The sequence below is a fragment of the Quercus robur genome, chromosome 8 (genome assembly GCF_932294415.1).
Source record: "Quercus robur chromosome 8, dhQueRobu3.1, whole genome shotgun sequence".
Classification (NCBI taxonomy): Eukaryota; Viridiplantae; Streptophyta; class Magnoliopsida; order Fagales; family Fagaceae; genus Quercus; species Quercus robur.
Genome location: NC_065541.1, coordinates 32,514,644 through 32,541,083, shown reverse-complemented (window position 1 = coordinate 32,541,083; position 26,440 = coordinate 32,514,644). Strand labels below are relative to the sequence as shown.

Genomic DNA, 26,440 nt, shown 5'->3' with positions numbered 1-26,440 from the left:
GCTTCAAACTCAAACGTGATCCAAATTCTAATTTGTAGTCTGTGCTTTGTCTTGCGTTATATGTCAGCCTGCAGTATCTCTCTTCATCAAATTAAATTGTTCTAGAATCATGAAGCCCCTGCGATGTGGTTTGCCTCGGTGGTTAAGGGGTGCATCAAAACAAATTGTAAACCCAATCTTCCCAAGTTTGACACTTAACTCGGGTTTTATTTGAACTCAACCGATGCATGGGTCTGTGCATTAAAGACTTATTAGTCGATGTCATCAAAAGAAAATTTAAAATTATTCCTCACTTGAAAGTTGAAACTTGTGTCAAAAATTAAGGATAAGTACGGTTAATATGCATACCCTATTACATTCACAATTTTTTTTTTTTTTTGGGAACTGAAATCATGTTTTTATCCCAAAAGCCCAAGCAAGCTTTGCGAAAGAAACTACCCATGTTTACTCTAGCCCAATACAGAGGTACATACACAAGCAGTATCCGTTGGGCTAACATATGCTGCCCAATCTTTCAAATGTAAATGTAAAGAGAGTTCAACTGCTCCAACGTTTCAATTTCTGGCAAAGCAAAAATGGCTATGGTCTCACTGTTAACAAAATCAGCAATAACAAAAGGCAGAGATGAAGTGTATGTAATGGCAGTGCCTCTAAGGGCCACAAAAGGACCAGCCCAGTTGCTTATGTCTACTGCTTACTCTCTCAATCTATGGGATTTGCACCATTTTATGGTCCTCATTAAACCCTCCTCACCACCTCCTCCTTCTCAGGTTCTTCTATCCTCTCCAATTCCCACCTTATTTTTTATTATTTTCTTTCTGTTAAGGTGGTAAAAATAATGAATTTTTCCTGGCTATCTGGGCCTTTCATTTCATGGGTGTTTGTTATATCAACTGCAATTTTGTTTTATTTTTATTTTTTGTGATGGGTTATAGGAATTATGTGGCTCAGAGGCTCTCCTATCCAATCATTACATGTACATGTACACATGGGCTTCTGATATAATAATTGTTAATTTTATTTATTTTTTCACTTGTGATAACAATCATAACATCCCCTTCTTATATGAGTGCATGATTTGAAGTTTAAATATAACTCTAATCCTGCAAAGATCGAATTTTTAGCTTCATTATATTTTTCTAACATTAAGAAAGTTTCTTCCACCCCCCCCACCCCCGCACAATGACATGATAATGATATCCATTTTCTTAACTTCAACCCTGGAATTCCTTTTAAAGAGCATATATTAAGATATATCACTAATTTTTCAGAAGCATTCTTATTCTTATTATATATATAAGGGAAAAAGCTGGCTTCCTCTTGTATAAGTTGGATTTACAAAAGGCATAGTCCCAGAGGATAATAGGTTCAGGGTTTCCAAAACTTTTAGTGGACTGAGATTTTCTTAGCAGGTTAGTCTGTTTTAGGGCTAGAATTTTCAATCTGTTTGCATATTGCAATCTAGAAGTTCTAATCAGATTGATTTTTTTTTTCTTCAGGCTTTGGTTTTTGATTTTCAACCTAAAGATCCTGAAAATATATATGTTGCTCTTGATGTCATAGCTGGTAGACCAGTACCTGGTGAGTTTTTTTATATTCTTCCAGATATTTCATCCCTGAATAGTTCTTGTTAATGTATGAAATTCTCTTTTATTAGATTTTGTGTAATTTAAGTTTATTAATGACTACCTTGGAAAAAATTCTTGGAGTTGCCACTATGTTAACAAGTTTATATATGAATTTGGAATATGAAACTTCATCTGATTTGTAGCATGCATGATGCAAATTTCAATATACAAATAGGTGAAGAACACTTGTTGTCTAATCTATGTGGCTGAAATCCTGTAACTATGTCTGGTCCTATTGGTCCATTGGACTTGTCAAAAGTAATACTCCAAAACTAGGTCAAGGAAGCCTCAATCTACTTTTAGTCTGTTTTTCCTCAAGTAATTGGTTATTATAACTTGTTGACGCAGTACAAATTTCTCAAGCGATTTAAAAATAAACACAAGAACAGAAAAATAAAAATAGACTTAGGGATCAGCACCCAGCCATAGAAAACAAAACCTAGGAATCAGCACCAAGGGTTGCCTAGAATAAGTACCAAGCTATTGAAGTGCATCACTAGTTCTTGTCAAATGCTATCCATAATCCTCTTACTATTTATTTATTTATTTTTAAATTTTGTTTTCTGTTGTCCAATCAAATTTGAGATTACCTAAGAGAATTTGAAAGTTGCTAACTATTAATATGATGTTGATCGGAAGATGCTCCTTTCTAATTATTGCAAGTTTCTACCAATTTGTCCATCTGACTAACTGATATCATCAACTGAGCTCCAAGGATTTTGTTATATTTCCTAAAGAAAATTGCTTCCGTTTGGGTTCTCAACACACACACACACACATCTTCTTGCTATGTATGCCAAATACATTTTGGTGTAAATAAAACTTAACTTGTCCCTTGCTGAAGTTTAAGTCAAAATCGAAGAGAAGTTTGGTGGTAGTTTCTACAATTTGACATTGGTCTTTCAATTCCTGAATGCTAAAATTTAATATGTCCCCTACTGTTAGGAGTTCTTCTTGTGAGGAAGTTGAGAGAACTACCAAGAAGCAAATGCTGGTATGTTGGATCTCCCAATGTTGATGCCATAGATGTAGCATGTGAATTCAACAAAAGCTGGAAAACTGATTTGAGGGTTGGCCACCATGACTGTCGAGATTATACCAATGGTAATAATTGATTTGTTATTTTAATATGTTTATGTGTGTGTGTCACTGTGTTCCTTTTTACAATATGCAATTGGGCTATCAGGAAGACCACTACCTCTGTATAAATAAGTGGTTTAGAATCACATCAGCATATTGGTTTAAGTTTAAATCATTCATTGAGATCTTAACTCTCTGTACTTTTCAACTCGTACCTTATATTTTTCATCATATTAATCTACTTTTGTCACTTGGAAGGCTTGATCGAATATCTCACTGGCCAAAAGGATGTGTTGGAGTGCTTGAGAAGAAGCAATGGTGGTCTGGGGTAAACTATCAACTTTCTTGGCTATTTGACCATAAACAATGTTCCATCATTTCTTTGAGAATGTGTAGCACACAAACCTGTACCATGTTCCTTCATAACATATATCCAGTCTCTCATTTCTTGTAGATATTTTGTAAAGTGTTATAGAGAAGTGTACTTAGACACATAAACAACTCTATTTTAAAAATCAGCTATAGGACGAAAGGAAACATTAAAATTATGTAGAAAAGAAACTCTTCCTCACCCCACTCCCCACCAAAGCAAAAAAAAATCTATATCTGATTAGAAATTGACTTTGTCCTACAGAATGGTGGCATTCTTCATCATACTTAAAACTTCTGTTGCTTAAGAATGCTGCACCATGAGACCAATGCTTTGGTTAAGTATGCTGTACCATGAGGGTAAGCATTGTTGCCTTGGGCTATTGGTATTACATTTTCCAGTTATGAGATGATAGATACTAGAGAACTGTTGTTAAATACATGCAAAAAAAGAAAAGAAATTGTAAGCACCACAACAACACAATATTTAACGAGGTTTGGTAAACTTTATGCCTACATCCACTGGCAATGCCAACCAAAATCTATTATCAATTATAAGGATTACAACCGCCCTCACAAAGTCTCACTAAATTTTCACAAAAGCTAACCTAAATCCCAATATGGGTGCCCTCACACTAACACGCTAGACAAAGATTAATCTTTAATTCTCTCACAAGACCAAGTTTGGTCTTCTTACTCTCACCCACTAGATGAGGCTACACCACCACTCTATTTATAGGGATTTACACACTTCCCTACTTCTTTTGTTTTCAATGTGGGACTAATATTCCTAATTGGATTCATGATATTATCAATGTGGGACTAACACTAATAATTAAAGGGTTAATACACCTCTTTGTTGGGTTTCAAGTGATAGTTTAGCGATAATGACATTCTTTGTGTTGCCCCATGTCTATGGTTTGAGCCTTACCTCCCCCATTCCCCACTATCTACCTATAAAAAGGAAATTACATCTCCTTGTTATTCTTTAATTGAAGTTGAATTCCAAAACCTACAAAGAAACATCCAAATTTATCGTTTCATGGGCTTGATTTTAACAAGAAACTTAGCAAGAGAGCGTACAAGTTGGGCATGATAGTCACTGCATTTATCATAAAATTAAGAGCTGTTAAGAAATTAAAAAGTAAAAAACAAACCAAAAACACCCACAATTTGAGCCTTCATAGTCAAAATTTAAAGATCATTCTTCTTGTAAATAACATCAACTAATTAATAAGATTATTGTGCCCGTAACACCTACTGTCTTGTCTCCTTTCTTGAGTGATAAAATACAAGTATTCTTAAAATTTCTAAAAGAATTCATGCCTACTATTTTCTCTCCTTTTTTTTCTTCTTCTTCTTCTTCTTTATTGGCATCGCATGCTTTTATTGGATATTGATCATTATTGTCTGAATAGGCACTTATACTAAATACAGCTATTTTATTACCATTAGAGCATGATTGTTTCAAAATTTGAGATTTGATCAAATATTTTGATAATTCGATAGTTAGGGAAAGGGCTATTTGTATGGTTGAAGTTTTCGTTGGAAACACTAGAAAGTAATAGTTGAGATACAAAGCTCTTGGCGTTTGAGATTTGATCATACTAATTGTGTTCTTTACATAAAACACCTTCTAATTCAAAAATCCTAGAGATTTGGAATTATTAGCAGCAATTGTAGCTTAAATTTCTATGAAACAAAGTAATTCGCTCCAACTCCTGTAGTAACTTTAATCAAACTAACAATTGGGCGATGGTGAATGCAAAAACAGATGAATTGGCATTTCATCAAAAGGATCTGAAAAGGAAAATAGATACTGAATGAAGAAAGAACAACTCAAGTTACTCTACCTATACATCAGATTTTCGTCTGATAACAAAAAGGGAAATACCCCAAAAGCAATAAAGAGCAGTTACAAAATTGACCACCATTTTCTACTCTATTTTTTATCACCCTCACTATACCATCCTCAGAATTAATCCTCCCTTGATAAAATGTAGACCGCAATGATAGCATGCATAAAAGGGATTTCAAACTTTTTCCCTTCAATTGAGATTCACCCAATGATATTTAGGATTTTTTATTAAATCCTGTGATACCAAGAGTTTTCCAAATCCTTTTTGAGAAAGAGAATTAAAAAAAAAAAAAAAAAAAAGGTTTTCCAAATCCTTTTTGAGAAAGAGCAATAAAAAATAAAAAAGTGGTTTCTTCTCTCTATCCTCGACTTGTAGAGAACAAGTTGAGTATCCATAACAATGCCCCAAATCATCAATTGATCTTTAGTTGTGAGTGTATTATGAATAGCTCAAAGAAAGCATGTCTAGGGATTGTTTTAGAGAACCATAATAGCTTCCATCAACTCGGCTTGTCTTCCCTCCCAATCACCACCAAGCTCAACTTGCTTTGAATGGGTACCAAGTCCTCTGACCTAGCAGGATACCAAATCCAAGAACCATACTTGTCTAATCTTGTATGATTGTATCTGATTAACTAATTCCTTCTTGATTCTTTATATGATTAAAAGAATTACACACCTACAGTGCACATTTGGAACTAAGGCCTTACTGAATTGATAGGTTTGACATGAGGAACTGCTTGGAAATAATACGGGAAGTCACCAAGATTTATTTTCTTGGTCATCTTCTTGTTTGTGTCATATAAAAAGAGGCTTTGTTTTGCATATTCAATCAAAACCTTGCCGTTTGACAGGAGGAATAGAGGCCGAATAGATCCTAATGATAGACTTCCAGAGTTGATGGTGAATTCTTTAGTCCAAGACCCCTGTATTCCATAGTTCTTCATCAACCAAATATCAATATTGTTTTTATCAGTATGAACAGTCAAAGATAGACACCCTCCTAATAATAGCAAATGGCTTTGTAGCATATCAAATCTACAATTTGGGTTTGGAATCTGATAAAATCCTTCATTTTCCAAGTTGAAGGATATAATGAGTTGTGAGTGGCTTACCTTGGCTTGGCCTAACCAATGAAGAGCTCCATTAACCAATGCCTCACTAGGTTGCATCTGAAGCAAGAAGGGGTTATTTCTTCTAGTTCTCCAGGCATATGTTCCCAGAGTAAACACCTCAATAGTTTGGTCTAAAGATAGTTCAAAACGTCCAAAATCATATCTTACACATTCTTGTTCAACAATTCTCACTACCTTGTATTCCTTGGTTCTTGGATGGAAGCCAAACCCGTATGCCACCTTGAATTCCTTAAAGAAGGTGGGAGAATTTGGCAAATTTGTCAACTTAGCCGCAAGAATATTGTAAACGCAACCTTTGTTATGCATCATGATGTTATCAGATTCAATATAGGACAAGAACAGCAAACCATTGCAGTTTACGATAGAGTTAAACTTGTGATTTTGCAGCGGCACGTTGATACCCATGATATCCTTCCAGTGTTCATCGGGGTCGCTGAGATGACTACAACTATTGACAATAAAAATATGGTCGTGTGGTGAACAAGAAGAAGAGCAATGGAGGATGAGGCACAAGTTGTTTTGGAAATCATGAAAGGCTTTTTGCAAGTAAGGGAAGTGAGGATGCTTCAGCAATGCATGCCAGGACTTGGATACACGCTTGCAGTAGATGAGGGAGACAAACGGCAGTCGTGAAAAGATGTTTAGAGAGATCTCTAGTGGAAGAGAATCCATTATGAGAGAGAGAGATATTGTGATTTTAGGATTAAATTAGAGGTTCTTAGGGTTTAAGGCTTTAAGAGAAAGGACTGAGATTTGAGAATTTTAGGGTTTAAGTGTGTTGTCCAAGCACCTCTTAAAAAAAATATAGGGTTTAAGCGTGATGGCCAAGCATAGGGCTCTATTCTCTCTGCATGGCCTTTTTTCTAAGCATACAAATTAAGGGACTTCTATGTATGCTAACCTCACGCCACATAAATAATTAAAATAAAATAAAAAGATTAATTCTATTCAAGAAAAAGTTCTATCTTACATCAAACCCTTTGACCAAAGCTTCCTTAAGGGTTTATATTTATTTATTATTTAAGAAACACACACAAGGAAGAGGGAATAGAAGCTTAGTATATTAAGTTAAATAACTTAGCTTGAATTTCTTTTATACATAAGATAAGAACCTCCAATCTCGGAACTTATATTTATAAAAAGAACAAAACAGTAACAAAACAACTTAAAAACTCAGAAATTGAACATTCAACAAATAATTTTTGTACTAATACACTATCAAAACATAACATGATTTCCCATAAAAAAAAAAAAAAAAAAAAAAAAAAAAAAAAAAAAATCATAACATGTTTTCTACTATCCACTGCTACTAGGACATTCCATTGATTTGATACTTTCAAGCTTCAACAAGAGGAATTGCTTTGAATGAAGGGGGAAGGTTGTCAATTTTTATCTTGCATAGCCTCTTCGTGTTTGCATCATAAGAAAACAAAGCAAATTTGTAATACTCGGTCAAAATCTTGCGATTTTGCAGTAGAGTATAGGCCGAATAGGTCCACTTAATGGAATCTTAGGTTCAATGGAGTATTCTTTAATCCAAGACTCCTTCACACCGTAATTCTTTATTGACCATACGTCAATCTTATTTAGTTTAGTATAATCAATCGCAGAGAGACATCCTCTAAGAACTAGTAAGTGGCAATCATGCCCGTCTAGGCTGCAATTTGGACTCGGAATCTCACAAAATTCTTCGTCCTTTTAAATCGAATGAAGCTATGATTCTTGAACCATTTTGCTTATCTTGGCCTAATTAATGAAGAGCTCCATCAACCAAAGCTTTACATTTACCCACAGGGTGTTAGAATTAATTATGTGCCCTAAAAAACAATACTATGCATTTTTTATTTGATAATAAAATTTTATTTTCACATATATAATTTTTATAGGTATATTTCATTGTTTAAATGTGGCATGTGATGTCGCCTCTGTTGAAAAATCGTATTAATGGTTAAGGAATCAAAGACAGGGAGTAATGATTTTTTTATAGATTATTAAATTATTCTAGGCTGTGGATATTAATTGAATATTACCACTGAAGCCTACACTTGTTGTGCTGCTATATGATAGGATGATTTACTCCATCATTGAGGTACTGACTTTAAGCAGACAAGTGGGTGTAATGTAACAAGTACATATACTGAATCAGATTCGATCAAGAACAACTTATGGAGTGATCACTGTTAATTAAAAGGTTATTCTATCACAATTTTTCTATTGTCCTTAAATATGAGAGGTTTGTGTATATTTATTTATTATGCACATAATTTTGATAATGTCAACTGATGATGCCAATTTTAAAGGCTATATATAGACACGTTAGATTATGTGTGTAATGAGTAAAATAGATAAATGCTCAACAATGAATCCACCGGTCTCTAAAAAAGATAGTATATTCAGTTGATTTTCATATTGAAGTTAGACTCAAAACAAAACTGGTCGGTGACATTTTTCAAAAATGTTTTTCATATATATAATATTGTGTGTATATAAATAAATAAATGTATATATATATATATATATATATATTTAAAAGAGTTTTTTCAAAGATATTTTGGAGTCTAATAGCAATTATGAAATCAAGAAATTAAGGGTTACATAAGCTAGGGACATGACAGAGATATTAATCCAATCCTAGTGGCTTGTGGGAATACAGTGTGGTGGAAGAACATAGATATAAAATTGTAAGTAATGAGACCTCATTTGTAATTTTCTAATATTCAGGGGTCAATTGCAATGTGTTGATGGACATTATTGCAATCCGTAGAAGTTCAAATATTTCCTTGATATGGTTGAGTAAATTAAAGAATAATTTTGAAAGAATTTCAAGATAAATCAATAACATTAAAAAAAGTTATTGATTAATCCTACAGCTGAAGATTAGGATTCCTAAGGATCCCACGTCCAATCTCTCTCTTGGATTTTTAGAAGTCTTAAATAAAAAAAAGGGTTTAAAATATATATATATATATATCTCATTAGTTGTTGGCCATCAAATATATATATATATCTCATTAGTTGTTGGCCATCAAAACTACTGAGTGATACTGTACGCAATTTTGTTCTATTTAGAACCTATGGTTGTGTGGTACAACGATCTTTAAATGAAAATATAAATTTTGTTTTATATTTCTTCCGCAAATACTATCACAGGGTTGCATCCGAAGCAAGAACCTTGATTCTCCATGTATGTGCCTAGACTACACACCTCAAAACGTTGATTCACTGAGACTTCACAATTATCTATAAAATATTCTTCTTCTACTATTCTGACCACCTTGTATTTCTTGGTTTTTGGATGGAATCCAAACCTAAAAGCCATCTTGTATTCATAAATCATGGGCTGGGGAGGCAAACTTGTGCCATGTGATGTGCAAAGATTATACACGCAAAATTTGTTATAAACCAAGCGACCAACAACTTCAACATAGGATAAGCACAACAAATCAATCATTGCAATGCATCTCGTACACTTGTGATCTTTCTAGGGCAAGTTGGTGTCTTTGAGAACACGTACACAGCGTTCATCACCATTGAGGAGTGAAGGATGATGCACGTCGATTTTTTTTATTATTATTATTTTTTTTTATGAACTGTTTTATATATTACATATAAATATAGGGAGAGGTTAAAATATTTTCTAAGGGAAAGATATAAACCTTCCTGAACAATGGCAACTACAGGCTATTGCTCCCACACCAAAGATAGAAAACACTGAGCAAGATTTCATAGCTCAAAAGACAGATGGTACAATTATTATTTCCTTCAATAATAATGACATACATATCGATAGCCTTATTAGACCTAGTAGTTCTTCAGGCAAAAGGACCCCTAAGATGTTTACCCCTAAAAGCTCCTTCTCCTCTAGGACATCTTTCTCTGATTCTAGACATTTACCTCATCAGAATCTTCCTCCAGTTATACACCTTCCTCCTATAAACACCAAAAGAACCCTAACCCAGACTGAACCAGCCTATTATTTGGCAGAAACCACACAACCTACTCCTAATGTTCACCAAGCCCTTTATCAGCCCCAACCTCAACTTGATTCTCCTACCCACATAGATATATTAGGATTTACAGAACATGATAGACAAATTAATGTTTTATCTAAAGAATTTGTTTTAGATAAAGGATTATTAAAACATGACTATTTAAAACCTAAAAATACTGATAGGAAAAACCAGTTTTTTGAACAATATAATGAACAAGAAAGGAATAATTTAAGAACTAAATATTATGAAATGGTGATAGATTTGCAGACACACTTTAGTTTCTTTGACTTTTTGGACTATCATAACAAAAAGATAAGTGTGATAGAAAAAACATTGTCATGGACGAAAACAAAAAAATCATGAAAAGGTGTACCAAACTTATCCACCATTTGAATCAATTATATTAAATCAAAATAGTGGAGTCCAAGTGTTGGCTACTCCTATTAAAAGACCTAGTCTAAGTGATGATAATAAGAGCCTAGATAGTATAATTCAACAGAATAATTATACTAATATTTATCTAAAATCAATTGGTCAAAAGTTACAAAATATAAAAGACAGAATAACACCCCCTTCTACTTCCATAAAAAAAGAAAATGCATCCAATACCCCTTTATTTATCCCTCATGAAATATCTCCTCACCTTAGATCACCTTTAAAGAGATCTATGATAGAGAAAACAGATAATCTGCTTGACGAAATAAATAAGAAGTTAGATTTAATGAAATTAGAATCACAAAAAGACATGGACCCACTAAAAAACAAAAATAGGATGTTAAATACAATAGGAAGAACTGAATCTTCAGAGGATGAAGAATTAGACGATAATCAATTGACAAATTTGACAGATTCATTAGATATAGATAATTTAGAATCACAATTTACTGATGAATTATAGATTAAAAAATTAACTCTATCATCTTCATCACAAGATCGTAAAAAAGGAAGAATTGAGGAAGCTTACCCCAAAAATAATTGGTATACTAAACCTACTCCTCCTAATTTACAGTTTGAAGAAAGACATACTTTTGTTAATTCATCTTATTCACCAGATTTAATTTATGAATGGAATATTGATGGAATGTCAAAATATGAAATAATAAATCTTTTACATGAAATGACTTTGCTCACTAATGTTTATAAGAATCATGGAAAACAAGATCACCAGATAGCCCATTTAATTGTCACTGGTTTTATTAGCCAATTGAAAGGCTGGTGGGACCACTATTTAAATAATGATGACAAAAATGAAATATTAACAGCTGTTAAAAGAGAAACGGATGGAAGCATTATCATGATAGACAGACAACCTTCACAAGATGCAATTAATACTTTAATTTTTACTATAACTAAACATTTTGTTGGAGATCCTAATCAATACAAAGAAAGAGCTTCAGATGTTTTAATTAATTTAAGATGTCCACAACTTTTAGACTTTAGATGGTATAAAGATGTTTTTATTTCAAAAGTTTTAAGCCGAAATGACTATCAACAATCCTACTGGAAAGAAAAATTTGTTACCTTATTTCTTTGCTAAAAAAGTTAGACTTGATATAGCTAATAATGATGGTACTATAGACTATCCTAGTTAAACACATGGGGACATAATATCCTCAATCAATAAAATTGGCCTATGGCTATGTAATGATTTAAGATTGAAAAATTAGATAGAGAAAGAAAAAAGATATGCTAAAAAGGAGCTAGGAACATTTTGTGAGCAATATGGCTTTGAACCATTGATTGCTCCCTCTAGGAAAAGAACAAACGAAAAGAAAGATGCGGGTAGATACAAGAATAATAATAGAAGATATCATAAAGGTAGGACTAAAGAAAAGAAAGAAGAGTCCAAAAGAAAGAAACGTGATAGATATAAAAAGAGAGACATTATTTGCTTCAAATGTGGGAAAAAGGGACACACTAGTAGATACTGTAACTTTCAAAGAAAGATAAATAAACTTGACATATTAGGAAAGTTGAAAGATAAATTAATGAGTATATTAGAACAGACAGATAGTGATGAAACAGATAATGAAATTCACCAGATAGATAATTATGATATCACCTATTCATTGACATATATTTCTTCAGATATTGGAAAAGTTAAATTATGCAATTGTAATAATCCTAATAATTGTTATTGTAAAAGAAGACTAAAAATAAGTGTTTTAACAAAACAAGAAGATATAATAATGGACTTGATAGATAGACTTTCGGATTTACAATCCAGAAAAGATTATTTATCTAAATTAAAAGAATCTTTCACTCAAATTGACAGACTCGAAATAGATTTGAAAGATTATAAGTCAACCTATAATTTTGTAGAAATTACTGACATATTTAAACCCAGTAAACCTATAACAGTGACAGATTTACAAGTAGATATTAATGATCTAAGAAAAGAGCTAAAAGAGTTGAAATCAGAAAATTTCATTTTAAAAAATATGGTTGAACAAATAGTAGCACAAGTAATTAGTGTCAAGGATAGAATTAAATATTGTAATGAACCTTTGACAGACTCCACTATCCCCGACAGACATGATTATATTGATAAAAATTCTTATAAAGATGATTTTTTTTCAATAAAATTGATAGAATGGTATTCCAGAAATGGTATACTTAAATAACTCTGATTGTTCATAAAGAATTTTCATTAACTATTGTTGCACTTGTCGATTCAGGTGCTAACATGAATTGCATTCAGCAAGGATTAATACCTTCCAAATATTATGAATCAACAACAAACAGATTAACCCAGGCCAATGGTGATAGACTTAAAATAAGTAATAAATTAACTAAGGCATATATACATAATAATAGAATTAATTTCAGAGCACCTTTCCTTTTAGCAGACAAGTTGTCCTCTAAAGTTATTCAAGGGAATCATTTTTTAGCTTTACTTTACCCGTTCTCCACGATAGACAATGGAATATGTACTAATATTTTGGAAACAGAAGTGTTCTTTAAGTTCATCTTACCTCCAATCCCCAAAGATATACATTTGTTGAAAGAAATTTCCATATTTAAAGACATGGGTACTGATGAACTAATAACAGATAATGATGAGATTACTACAAATCCAAAGGTAAATGATACTACTCTACCCAGTAGCGCTTATGTATATACATATTATCTATTTTCAAAAAAAGTTTATTTAAAGCTTGTTTTCAGAAAGATTTTTTGCAATTTATGTCCTTCCCAGATCTTCTCAAAATCTTATGTCCCTCTCAGAAATAGAAAGGCTTTTGAAAAGCCCCTTTGATTAAACTCCCTTTGTAGCATTTGAAACTACACTACCTAAATATGTTTGACAGATGCATGAAGGCCTTCAACAAAGGCATACTTGCACTATTTGTTAATTTTAAAATTAACGGTCAATTGCTTGGCAAGCAAGATAGCCATCCTAAGGCTAATAACAGGCCACATTTTGCCAAAACAGAAATCCTCAATGAAGATTTCAAACAGAGCATGAAGGCCTATGGCTTTGTAATGATTCAAGATTGAAAAATCAGACAGGGAAAGAAAAAAGATGTGCTAAAAAGGAGCTAGGAACATTTTGTGAGCAATATGGCTTTGAACCATTGATTGCTCCCTCTAGGAAAAGCACAAAAGAAAAGAAAGATGCGGATAGATACAAGAATAATAATAGAAGATATCATAAAGGTAGGACTAAAGAAAAGAAAGAAACGTGATAGATATAAAGAAATAGACATTATTTGCTTCAAATGTGGGAAAAAGGGACGCAATAGTAGATACTGTAACTTTCAAAGAAAGATAAATAAACTTGACATATCAGGAAAGTTAAAAGACAAATTAATGAGTATATTAGAACAAACAGATAGTGATGAAACAGATAATGAAATTTTCTTGATATGTCAAGTTTATTTATCTTTCTTTGAAAGTTACAGTATCTACTAGTGTGTTCTTGATATGTCAAGTTTATTTATCTTTCTTTGAGAGTTACAATATCTACTAGTGTGTCCCTTTTTCCCACATTTGAAGCAATTAATGTCTCTTTCTTTATATCTATCACGCTTCTTTCTTTTGGACTCTTCTTTCTTTTCTTTAGTCCTACCTTTATGATATCTTCTATTATTATTCTTGTATCTATCCGCATCTTTCTTTTCTTTTGTTCTTTTCCTAGAGGGAGCAGTCAATGGTTCAAAGCCCTATTGCTCACAAAATGTTCCTAGCTCCTTTTTAGCATATCTTTTTTCTTTCTCTATCTGATTTTTCAATCTTAAATCATTACATAGCCATAGGCGAGTTTTATTGATTGAGGATATTATGTCCCCATATGTTAAACTAGGATAGTCTATAGTACCATCATTATTAGCTATATCAAGTCTAACTTTTTGAGCAAAGAAATAAGGTAGACCAGCAACAAATTTTTCTTTCCAGTAGGATTGTTGACAGTCATTTCGGCTTAAAACTTTTGAAATAAAAACATCTTTATACCATCTAAAGTCTGAAAGTTGTGGACATCTTAAATTAATTAAAACATCTGAAGCTCTTTCTTTGTATTGATTAGGATCTCCAACAAAATGTTTAGTTATAGTAAAAAATAAAGTATTAACTGCATCTTGTGAAGGCTGTTTGTCTATCATGATAACGCTTCCATCCGTTTCTCTTTTAACAGCTGTTAATATTTAATTTCTGTCATCATTATTTAAATAGTGGTCCCACCAACCTTTCAATTGGCCAGTAAAACCAATGACAATTAAATGGGCTATCTGGTGATCTTGTTTTCCATGATTCTTATAAACATTAGTGAGCAAAGTCATTTCATGTAAAAGATTTATTATTTCATATTCTGACATTCCATCAATATTCTATTCATAAATTAAATCTGGTGAATAAGATGAATTAACAAAAGTATGTCTTTCTTCAAATTGTAAATCAGGAGTAGGTTTAGGATACCAATTCTTTTTGGGGTAAGCTTCCTCAATTTTTCCTTTTTTACAATCTTGTGATGAAGATGATAAAGTTAATTTATTAATCTGTAATTTATCAGTAAATTGTGATTCTAAATTATCTATATCTGATGAATCCGTCAAATCTGTCAATTGATTATCGTCTGATTCTTCATCCTCTAAAGATTCAGTTCTTCCTATTGCATTTAACGTCCTATTTTTGTTTTTTAGTGGGTCCATGTCTTTTTGTGACTCTAATTTCATTAAATCTAACTTCTTATTTATTTCATCAAGTAGATTATCCATTTTCTCTATCATAGGTCTCTTTAAAGGTGATCTAAGGTGATGAGATATTTCATGAGGGATAAATAAAGGCGTATTAGATGCATTTTCCTTTTTTATGGAAGTAGAAGGGGGGTGTTATTTTGTCTTTTATGTCTTGTAACTTTTGACCAATTGATTTTAGATAAATATTAGTATAATTATTCTGTTGAATTATACTATCTAGGTTCTTATTATCATCACTTAGACTAGGTCTTTTAATAGGAGTAGCCAACACTTGGACTCCACTATTTTGATTTAATATAATTGATTCAAAGGGTGGATAAGTTTGGTACACCTTTTCATGATTCTGTCTTCGTCCATGACAATGTTTTTTCTATCACACTTATCTTTTTGTTATGATAGTCCAAAAAGTCAAAGAAACTAAAGTGTGTCTGCAAGTCTGTCACCATTTCATAATATTTAGTTCTTAAATTATTCCTTTCTTATTCAAAAAATTGGTTTTTCCTATTAGTATTTTCAGGTTTTAAATAGTCATGTTTTAATAATTCTTTATGTAAAACAAATTCTTTAGATAAAACATTAATTTGTCTATCCTGTTATGTAAATCCTAATATATTTGTGTGGGTAGGAGAGTTAGGTTGAGGTTGGGTCTGATAAAGGGGTTGGTGAACATTAGGAGTAGGTTGTGTGGTTTCTATTGGATAATAGGCTGGTTCAGCCTGGGTTGGGGTTCTTTTGGTGTTTATAGGAGGAAGGTATATAATTGGAGGAAGATTTTGAGGAGGTAAAGGTTTGGAATCAGAGAAAGACGTCCTGGAGGAGAAGGAGCTTCTAGGGGTAAACATCATTGGGGTCCCTCTGCCTAAAGAACTACTAGGTCTAATAAGGCTATTGGTATGTCTGTCATTATTATTGAAGGAAATAATAACTATACCATATGTCTTTTGAGCTATAAAATCTGGCTCAGTGTTTTCCATCTTTGGTGTGGGAGAAATGGCTTGTAGTTGCCATTGTTCAGGAAGGTTTACATCTTTCCATTGTATTTGTTGGGGTACACAAAGTCTACTATTTGCGGTTGATGCTTAAAGAAGGAGAGTATGTCCTTTAGGGGATGGTTCAACCATGGATTGAGGATCTAGGGTGGTTTTCATAATAATTGGTTGCTATGTTAGATGGATGTGCCTCGTAAAACATTTTATAGGCCTTTAGAGTCCTAATAATAATAATAATAATAATAACAACAATAACAATAATAATAATAATAATAATAACTAGTCGTTAACTCGTGCGATGCACGGGATAATCAGTTAAATAACTATTACAAATAGTTTTTTTTTTTAAAAAAAAAAAACACGTTCTTTGATTACAAATGTAGGATATTCCACATAACACATAAAGGCCACACCTTGGTTGCTTTATGGCAATAAAAACATTATTACCAACATTCCAATAGCTCATAAGTCATAGCTTCATATACAGATTTGGGCACAATCTTTATTATCTACTAAAGATGAGAGTAGGAGGAATTTTACCACTACCCTAACCTATCCCAAAATACCAACTTGCATTAGAACCTTTGCTTCAATACCTAATTGAACTTGATATTGTTGTAGACTTCTTCACTTTGCACAAATCTCCAATCTGTGACTAACTCCTTTGTATGGATCCCAATATGTGACTAACTCCAACAATTTGATTGATTGTTGTTGGTTACAAAGTTATTCACTTTATAAGTGTTGAAGATTAGGAAACACTTGGTTACAAAACCCTAACGCGTAAAAACGCAGTAGCTTCACACAGAGTATATGAGTTTTGAGTATCTATTTTCATACTCGATGACTATTAAAATAAGCCTTATATATGACTAGGGTTGTAGAGAGAGAAACCTTAATCATTTAAGTCATCATGGGCCAAATTTCAGATCTGAGAATTTTGAAATCGTAATTCTCGATAGATCGAGCTTGTGTCGAGCTTCTTCATTAATCCTCAATAGCAGCTAGTGTCGAGCTTTAATGAAACAACTTTTCTTCACTTGTTTCTTGGATCAAACTTCATGTCTTTAATGATACCACTTGATATGTTTAAATAACGTACTTCTTGATACATTAAACCCAATTTAGATCTACCTAATTACAAGTAAAGTTCATTTTATCAAAGTATTAGCCAATTACATGGAAAATATAACCCTAACAATCTTCCCCCTTTGGCAATCCGTGGCAAAACCACAAGCATAATTATAAGAGAAGTATAAAACAACAATCTCCCTAATTATTACATAGAAAATTACATAAGTTTAACTAATACAATGAACTCTTGAAAAACTTTGTAAGAAGAGAGATCGCAGTATGAAAGACTTGCAACTTGTCTTAGTTGAAACACTAAGCAAGATCCATCAAGGCATCGAGTGTGAAATATAGATAAGTTATATAAAGTAGAAATATATGTATAAAGAAAGAAAGAAAGAAAGAAAAACATATGTGAGATAAAGGTGAATAACATACATCATCATATATATATAGAGGGAGATTGGTTGTAGAGTTCTTATCATCATACATGTGAGAAGTACAATGTATGTAAAAGGTTTCAAGACTAAGGTACATGTAATGAGAACTATACAACAGAAACCTCACTACATAGCTCAAAAACACTCTCCCACTATCACTAGTCTAGCTCTCCCCATAACAACAAGACTAATCTCTCATAATCAAAACTACTCCCCATTTTTGTCACGAGTGACAAAGGGTTAATCACTGAGAGGGTGTCATCTCATCATCATAGTTAGAGCCAGAAGTATCATCACCATCATCATCTCCAATAAAAGAAGAGTCCACAGAAGGATCACTCGGGAGAAGGGATGAAGCCACTGAGGCGAGACTATAGGTGAGTGATACAACCAATCCTGGTGTTCATCTAACACATCTCATTAGTAAGATGGTCCAAATGACTACCAATATCAGTACACATGAGTTGAAGCTGATCCATGATGGCAGCGAGAGATGCTTCTACTCCAGAAGAAGAAGGTGGAGCAGATAAGGAAAAAGGTCGAGAGGCATAGGTATCATCCTCTACAGCTCGGAAAGCAACCTCTTCCTGCTGAGTAGGAGTAGACTCCTGATGAGGCCATTTAGCCTTGGCCACCAGCTATGCAGCGCTCCTCCGCATTGATTCATTGCTAATAGCACCCATGATCGTAAAGAGAGGGGAAAAGGAATAGGAATGTGCATGTGTGTAAGAATGCGTGTGATAGCTGAAAGAAAGATTAACTTATCACGTGTAGCAGTGTCTCGATAGATATCTATCATAGATAATATCATATGTGAGGGAAATTCTATAGAAAGACCATCCAAGAGAGAAAATAGAAAATGAGCACGAGGCTTAGTGATGGTGTTATAGTGAGACCGTGGAGTGAGAACAAAGGTCATCACCATATTAAGGATCCTTGGACCCTTAGCAAAATCATGAATGGTGAAGTTAAGAGTATCATTCCATGACATAGGATGCTCACAAAAGCGTGAGGCTAGCTTGTCTCGAGAGATAGAACAGAGATGAGGTGCACTAAGGTAGTTTAGGTGAGCTTCCTTAGGGACATGTATTACATTGAAAATGAGCTTTGATGTAACTACGATACGTGTTTCTTGGAATACTATAGTAAATTGAGAAATAAAGGTATTGATAGCATGTATGTTGGAGTAAAACCCCTGTATAAACATGCTTGGACATCTAGAGGGTTTCTTGCGAAGAGATTCCTAACCCCGAGAGATAAACGCATTGGGTAGAAGAGTGTCTAGAAAGTCAGACAAAACGACATGGCATTCTGAGTGAATTGCTCTACCACAGAAGCTCTCCTCAAAATCCTTTTGGGATTCTGAATCACTGAACCTATTTCTAGAAGGAATAGAAGAAGAAGAAGAAGAAGAACCACGATGAGAGATCGGGTTTCTAGAAGGGATAGAAGTTTTGCGTGCCATAGCAAGAAACTAAGGGAAAGAAGGAAGAGAAAACACAACCAAAAGAGATACTTAGGAAAGAAAGAATAAAATAGCAATGCATGGGAATGCATGAGCATGTTACGTGCAAAAAAAACTGCATCATAGGCAAAAACCCAATCCAAACTACAGCACTCACAGTTCATAGTCAAGCGAACAACCTAGAATGCAAGAAAACATGATTATAATACTATGAAATGCAATACATGTTCATGTGAGATCATTACAACAAACCTAACCAAAAAAATTTCAACAAAAACATAAAAACTTGAATTTTTCCCAAAAATCTAAAACCTAAGTCACAAAATGCATGAGAAAAGAGAAAAGGAAGAGTTTTAGATCACATACCAATAGATTGGAGCTTGGAATGGGCCAAAATCTTGAAGTGATGAAAGATTTTAATGAAAAGAAAAGGTTTGGATTGAGAGATAAGAGTGTGAGATCGAGATATTTGAGTTTAAGCAAAACTGGCTTCTCGATAGATCGAAGAGGTATTGAGGAGGTGTCAAGAATAAAATCTTGATAGATTGAGAGGTATTGAAGAGGTCTTGATGGCTTAAAACTTCGATGTATCGAGGTAGGTGTTATGGATGCAAGGGGGTTGTTCTTAAGAGTCGCCATCTAGTTTTTGCAATGGCCTAGGAACCATATATATAACATCCTTTTCGAGGAAGGACCTTTTGATCTTACTACCAGTGATATGGGTTCGAAGTTAAGGTACATTCTTGGGAAGGTGTTAGGCACCTAAAACCGCCCAACTCTAGGGTTGGCTTCCCATCATTGTATCTTATGTCTTAAGTCTATTAAAGGAACACTCAATACTTGTATCTAAATCTCTCTCTCTCTCTCTCTCTCTCACACACACACACACACATCTAACAATCAACATGGCATCAAACATCTCAAACCATACATCTATCATGCTCACAGACAAAGCCTACCATTCATCTAACATGGCATCCCCTATCATACATCTAGCATACATGTCATCAAGTCACATGCCCTAATCATCATACATTTAAACATGCTTCATCAAAAATTACATTACATCCTAGCATTCATTTAGCATGGCATCATTTCATATCAAACAAGGCAACAACAAAACAAGGCAGCAAGATAGGTATGCAAGCAAACATAGGTCATCACATGTATTCCCAAACTTTTAGACATGAAATAACACATCAAACAAGCATATCAGATCATTTAAATGCATGCACATACCAATGCATGACTTACCTCACTTACCTTGTAGCAACTTAGCACTTATAGCATCATGTATGAGCATGTGAATGCATGTTCATGACATCAAAGTAGAGAAAACACAAGATAAACCCTAATTCTAATATGTGAAAACAAACAAACAAACATGTGAAACAGAAGCTTTGGAGGCATAAAAGTACCGAAAAGAAACTAAACAAAAAACATACATGTGAAAGTAGAAGCAAAAAGAACAAAATAAAATTAGTGTTTTTGGGCAAGTTCATGCGCATGCATGAACTTCCCTGCATGCACATAATCAAACCTACGTGTGCAGGAAGATTATGCGTATGCAGGTTCTTGCCCAGAAAACCCTAAAAACACAACAATAGAGCAGAACACTTAAACAGACATTCTAACAACCTAACATGCTTTTAAAGCATACAAAAACATAAACCTAGACTACAAAAACATATTAAAACATACAACAACAAAAACTAAAGTAGACAACAAGATTAAAGAGAAGAAAAGAAAAAGAAAAAGAAAAGAAAAGTTTAGGCTAGATACCTTAAACAAAAACTCTTTAAGCTTGATTTTTGATTGTTCCTCTTAGTCAAATCCATTCACAAACCAATAAGAAAATGATTAGTAATATTAAACTCAAAGATCAAGGCCAGAAAAGGCCCTAATGAAAAGAAAATTAACCTGAGGATGTTTTGTGAAAAACTCCCTCCTTGATTCACTATTTCTAGTGAATCTTAGTGTTTTTTCGTGAGATTTTTATGTCTTGAAAATATGCCATTTAAGGCTAATTATTGTGGGAAAATAGGGGTTTGGAATGACTCCCAGGCGATGTGGGATTCATTCCAAACCTCAACATTAATGTAGAAAACTTGCCTTGTATAGTTTCTGGAATTTTCTATGTGCGCGCAAGATCGGGCCTGCATGCACATGCAGAAAGCTATGTGTGTAGGTTGATTCTTGCGTGCGCATAGCGAGGGTTTCCTTTGCCCTTATTTTGCAAAATTAGATTTATTTTCTCATTAAAAGCTATATATATTTCATTTTGACACTTCTTAAGTCAATTTAACTTCTGATTGGGCCCTAAACCAATCTTGGGTCTTAGAATTCAGTATCATTGGAGAACGGGGGCTCGAGTCGTAAGGGGTACAAAATGAAGTGTTTACAAGTGTCGAGTAGACAGAGAGTTCAGAAAAATTGTTTGATGTATCGGGTTATGTGTCGAGAGGTATCGAGAAAAACCCAGAAAACCTCGATAGAAGAAGCTTGTGTTTAGAGGTATCGAGACTGCTATCAAGCTAGTATTGAGCAGCACAAAAACATGAATTTTCAAGAGCAAAAAGACATGATATGAATACAAACAAGATAAATACCATACCAAACATCATATAAGCATGTTAAGCAAAAACTCTAGGTGCAATGCATTCCTAGATCCAAAACACTAAACAGGTCTATCTAATTTTATTTTCAGAAAACAGGTTAAGACAATTTAGCAAGCTTATACTACCACATGTATTCCTTGTGATGGTCAAATCACATTGTACCTGTACAATAGTATCAAGAGTAGCAAAGAATTGCGTGTTGTGTGTGAAACTTTTGCAAGAAAGCACAAGATTTTCATCATATGAGAATAATGATATAATAGAATCAAGATTCATTCACACATAATCATAACTGTTTAATGGGGACCATCACCTTTGAGGTACATCATATAGCTCACACATCTCTTAGAAACACACTTGCAACCATATGCAAAAGCATTTTGATTCATTTTGCTTTTCAAGTTCTTTGTATATTTTTCTTTTAAGTATAAAAAGGCATATCATGCATGGACATATGAGAGAGAAAAAGGAAATACCCAATTATGTTAGCCAAACATCTTGTTTTTACTATGCAAGTGTTACACCTTACCGAGCACGTCTTTTATGAGTTGCACACAAATGTTTTATGATTGACGAGTTTTAGTGGTGAGATGATTATTTATGCTTTTCTCTTATGATTTTTTTCATTCCCATCAAAAAGAGTGATAAAGTTATGAATGATAAAAGATTAACCAAATCATATAAATCACATAACGAGTCACAAAGCTCACATTGCTTAGTTGTGCATGAAGATGCTCATCTAAACTACAAGTGATACAAAGTTTCAGAAATCTTGTTTCGTTGATCATCCAAAGGTACACAAGTACCAGTATACACAAACCACACTGTTTTTGTATTTTTCAATTTTCCCTTTTTATTTTATTTTATTGAAAGAAATAAATAAAACAAACAAACAACATGTTAAAAAGAAGTAAAACTAGACTGACTTAAAACAAACAAAAACACATAAGGGATGCAAGATAAGTGAATGAATTACTTAGTGTATGTTTGGATAGCACGTTTAAGTGCTGCGTCTTTTTTTTTTCAGCTGCAACTGAGTGCATAAATGTACTATTCACGGGTCCCACAAACTCTACTTTTTATCAACTTTTTCATTAAAAATGGGTCCCACGATACTATTTACATATTTAAAAATTATTTTGCTACAGTGTTTTCAGTTTTCAATTTTAGCAAAATAAGTTCTATCCAAACAGACCCTTAAAGTAGTCTTTTTCCTTCCAAACAGGAGATTTAGAGGGAGGATAAGTTTTTTTCTTTTGAGACCTTTGCTTAGGTGGATAAGAATGATGATTGAACCCATTTAAGTTAGAAAAAGAATAGCCTTCAGAAGTTCTCCAAGAGGAGCCAAAGAATTTCGAAATTGATTTTGGCTTCCAAAGGATGACACACTATCACTTCGTTGAGTAGCAAGCCACTTATAGCAATTTGGACGAGTGTGTCCTGATTCTTCACAGTGATGAGAAAAGTGTGGTTTCTTCGGTTGAGACTTCTTATTATTGGAGTGATGATTATTCTGCTTTGTCTCTTTCATAACAATTTTAGGAGGTACTCCTAGAAGGGATTTTCCCTTATCATTTTTATCCTCACTAACTATTTCTATCTTACACTCATTTATCTTGGATTTAGAATTTGAAGCAGGAGGAACAAAAATGACATTATGTAAAGTACTAGAAGAAGTACTACAAGAGGAAAGAGAGTGATCATACCCAAGACCAATTTTATCAGATGCAGCCCTTTGGAAGTTTAGCATTTCATCCAACTTGGCACTTGAAGCTCTTTCTAGTTGAGCCTTTACTTGGAAAAGTTCTGCATCCAGTTTCTTAGTCTTCTCAGCTAGGAAGTTGTTCTCAAACCATAGTGCTCTGATGGTTTGATTTGCTTCATCGACTTTAGTGGAGAGTTTTTCTTGTTCCAACTGCACTTCAATAAGCTTCCTTGTAGCTAGCTTGTAAAACTTTTCATATTTCTCTGAATTCTTGTAAAGCTTTGTGTATGCAGTTTGGATGTCATCTTTATCATCCATCTTCTCGAATTTCAACTCCATTAATACCTCTTCCTCATGAACTAGTTCTTCAGATTCTTTGGGAGATTCAATTGTTGCTGTGAAGGCCATGAATGTTCCTTCTTGATCACTATCTTCTAAATCTACTTTTGGTTTAGTATCACTCAAGGTAGTAGCTAATGCATTGCCCTTGCTAGTAGATTTGAGATAAGTAGGACACTTTTGCTTCATATGTTCGTACCCTTGACAACCATAGCATTTTGGACCGGCTGGAGTTTTGCTACTTTATCCAATTTCTTTGGATTCTCTCTTAAATCTATCTTGAGATTTAAATTGAGGAAATCTAGATTGTTTGCAATCCTTGTCACTTGCCTTAACATTCGCATTCTTGATGAACTTCTTGAATTTTTTGGTGATGTAAGATTTAAACTTTGAGATTTCATCTTCAGACAACGCATCTTCTTCATCATTCTTTGCTATTAGAGCCATGTTCTTGCTCTTACCCCCTTTGCCAATCCTCACTAAACCTAATTAATAGGTTTGTAGATTTCCAATCAGCTCTGTCAAAGGAATGGTGTCAATGTCCTTCGATTCTCTATGGTGGTAATCTTAACATGAAACTGCTTTGTAAGTGATTTGAGGATTTTCTTTACAATCTTTGGTTCTGGAATCTTTTCACCTAAGTTGAAAGCCGAGTTCACTATGTCCTTGAACTTGGCATAGAATTCATCGAACGTCTTATCGTCATCTATCCTTATTTCTTCAAAGCTAGTGGTAAGCCTTTGAAGCTTGGAATCTTTTACAGCTTTGGTACCTTCATAAGTGTTTTGAAGGATTTTCCATGCTTCCTTAGCCCTCTTAGTGGATGAGATCTTCTTAAACTCTTCGTTATTCATAGCACTATACAAGACATTCAACTCTCGACTGTTGAAATTTGCAGCTTTGATCTTGTCATCATCCTAAGATGTTAGCGATTCAGTTGATTTGGTCCATCCAACTTCGACAGCAAACCAGATCTTTTCATCCAGGGATTGCAAAAAAGTTCTCATGTGTACTTTCCAGTATGCAGAGTTAGTACCATCAAATAAAGGAGGTATAAGAAACGATTATCCATGATCCATAACAATAGGGGTCAATGGATCACACTGCAAAGATTAAAAATCTAATTAGAGTGTGCCTGATCTGATACCACTTGTTGGGTTAAAATAGATTGACCCTGGTTAATTAAATCAATTATCCAAATTGATTAATTAGATCAAATTACATGTAAATCTTGGAGGTACCAACAAATACCAAATAACTAATATGCAACGGAAAAATAAATAACACAGTGATTTGTTGACAAATGAGAAAAACCTCTTGTAAGGCAAAAAACCCACTAGGTGAATTTCAGGTCAACACTCCCAAGAATCCATTAATCAATAATCAAGCGGTTACAAGTATGAGGAATCTTACCAATACCCTAGCCTATCTCAAAGTACCAACCTACAGTTGAACCTTTGCTTTAATACCCAATTGAACTTGATCTTGTAGTGGACTTCCTCGCTACAAGATTTCCTCGCTTTGCACAAATTTCCAATATGTGACTAACTCCTTTGCATGGATCTCAGTATGTGACTAACTCCAGTAACTTGATTGATTGTTGTTGGCTACAAAGTTCTTCACTTCATAAGTGTTGTAGATCAGGAAGCACTTGGTTACAAAACTCTAAGGTGTACAAATGTAGTAGCTTCACATAGAGTATATGAGTTCTAAGTATCTGTTCTCGTACTTGATTACTTTTAAAATAGGTCTTATATATGACTAGGGTTGTAGAGAGAGAAACCCTAATAATTGAAGTCATTATGGGTCAAATTTCAGATCTGAGAATTTTAAAATCGTAATTCTCGATAGATCGAGCTTGTGTTGAGCTTCTTCATTAATTCTCGATAGTAGCTAGTGTCGAGCTTTAATGAAATAACTTTTCTTTACTTGTTTCTTGGATCAAACTTCATGTCTTTAATGATATCACTTGATATATTTGAACAACATATTTCTTGATACATTAAACCCAACTTTGATCTACCCAATTACAAGTAAAATGTATTTTGTCAAAGGATTAGCTAATCTATATAATAACTAATAGCCGAAACGTTTGACTTTTTGTTGACCATTCTTCATTGTGCCACTTGGCTACATAATTTACTATCACGTTCTCTTTAAAATACTAAACAATTGTATCTTTTCGGTGGTTTGCTTATTCAGTTTCAAATGCCACGTATATATTTAAAAATACCAAACAATTATACCTTTTCATTTTGTCCACTAAGTTTCAATATCCATTTAACATTTCACATAAGATTTATAAATATCACCTGTTCATAATTTAATTTTGTGATGATTGGAAAAAATTTTGCGTGTGTTTTAAATCATTTAAATCAATCGTTGGTGCTTGCGTTTGATTTAGTGAGAGGATTTGTGAATTATGCATGGTATTATGATTTCGGTTTGGCTCTTGTGTATGATATCCGTTTGCGACGATGATTTGCTTTGGAAATTTGCATTGCTTCGAAGATTTCCTTGGTTAGTAACCATTAAGAACTTTTAGAACTAAT

The 26,440-nt window shown here is 33.6% G+C and overlaps 2 protein-coding genes across 2 annotated transcripts; one reads left to right on the top strand and one right to left on the bottom strand.

Annotated features, from left to right (window-relative positions):
• The first annotated feature begins 447 nt into the window (after nucleotides 1-447).
• On the top strand, nucleotides 448-3,161 carry LOC126695226 (uncharacterized). The gene is made up of 4 exons (XM_050391896.1): nucleotides 448-770; nucleotides 1,500-1,581; nucleotides 2,574-2,732; nucleotides 2,967-3,161. Exons 1-4 carry the CDS (start codon nucleotides 576-578, stop codon nucleotides 3,038-3,040), a joined length of 510 nt encoding a protein of 169 aa, XP_050247853.1. The 5' UTR covers nucleotides 448-575; the 3' UTR covers nucleotides 3,041-3,161.
• A 2,472-nt stretch (nucleotides 3,162-5,633) lies between these two features.
• Nucleotides 5,634-6,743, bottom strand: LOC126696178 (F-box protein At3g07870-like). The gene has a single exon (XM_050392957.1). It carries the CDS (start codon nucleotides 6,741-6,743, stop codon nucleotides 5,634-5,636), a length of 1,110 nt encoding a protein of 369 aa, XP_050248914.1.
• Between the last annotated feature and the right edge of the window lie 19,697 nt (nucleotides 6,744-26,440).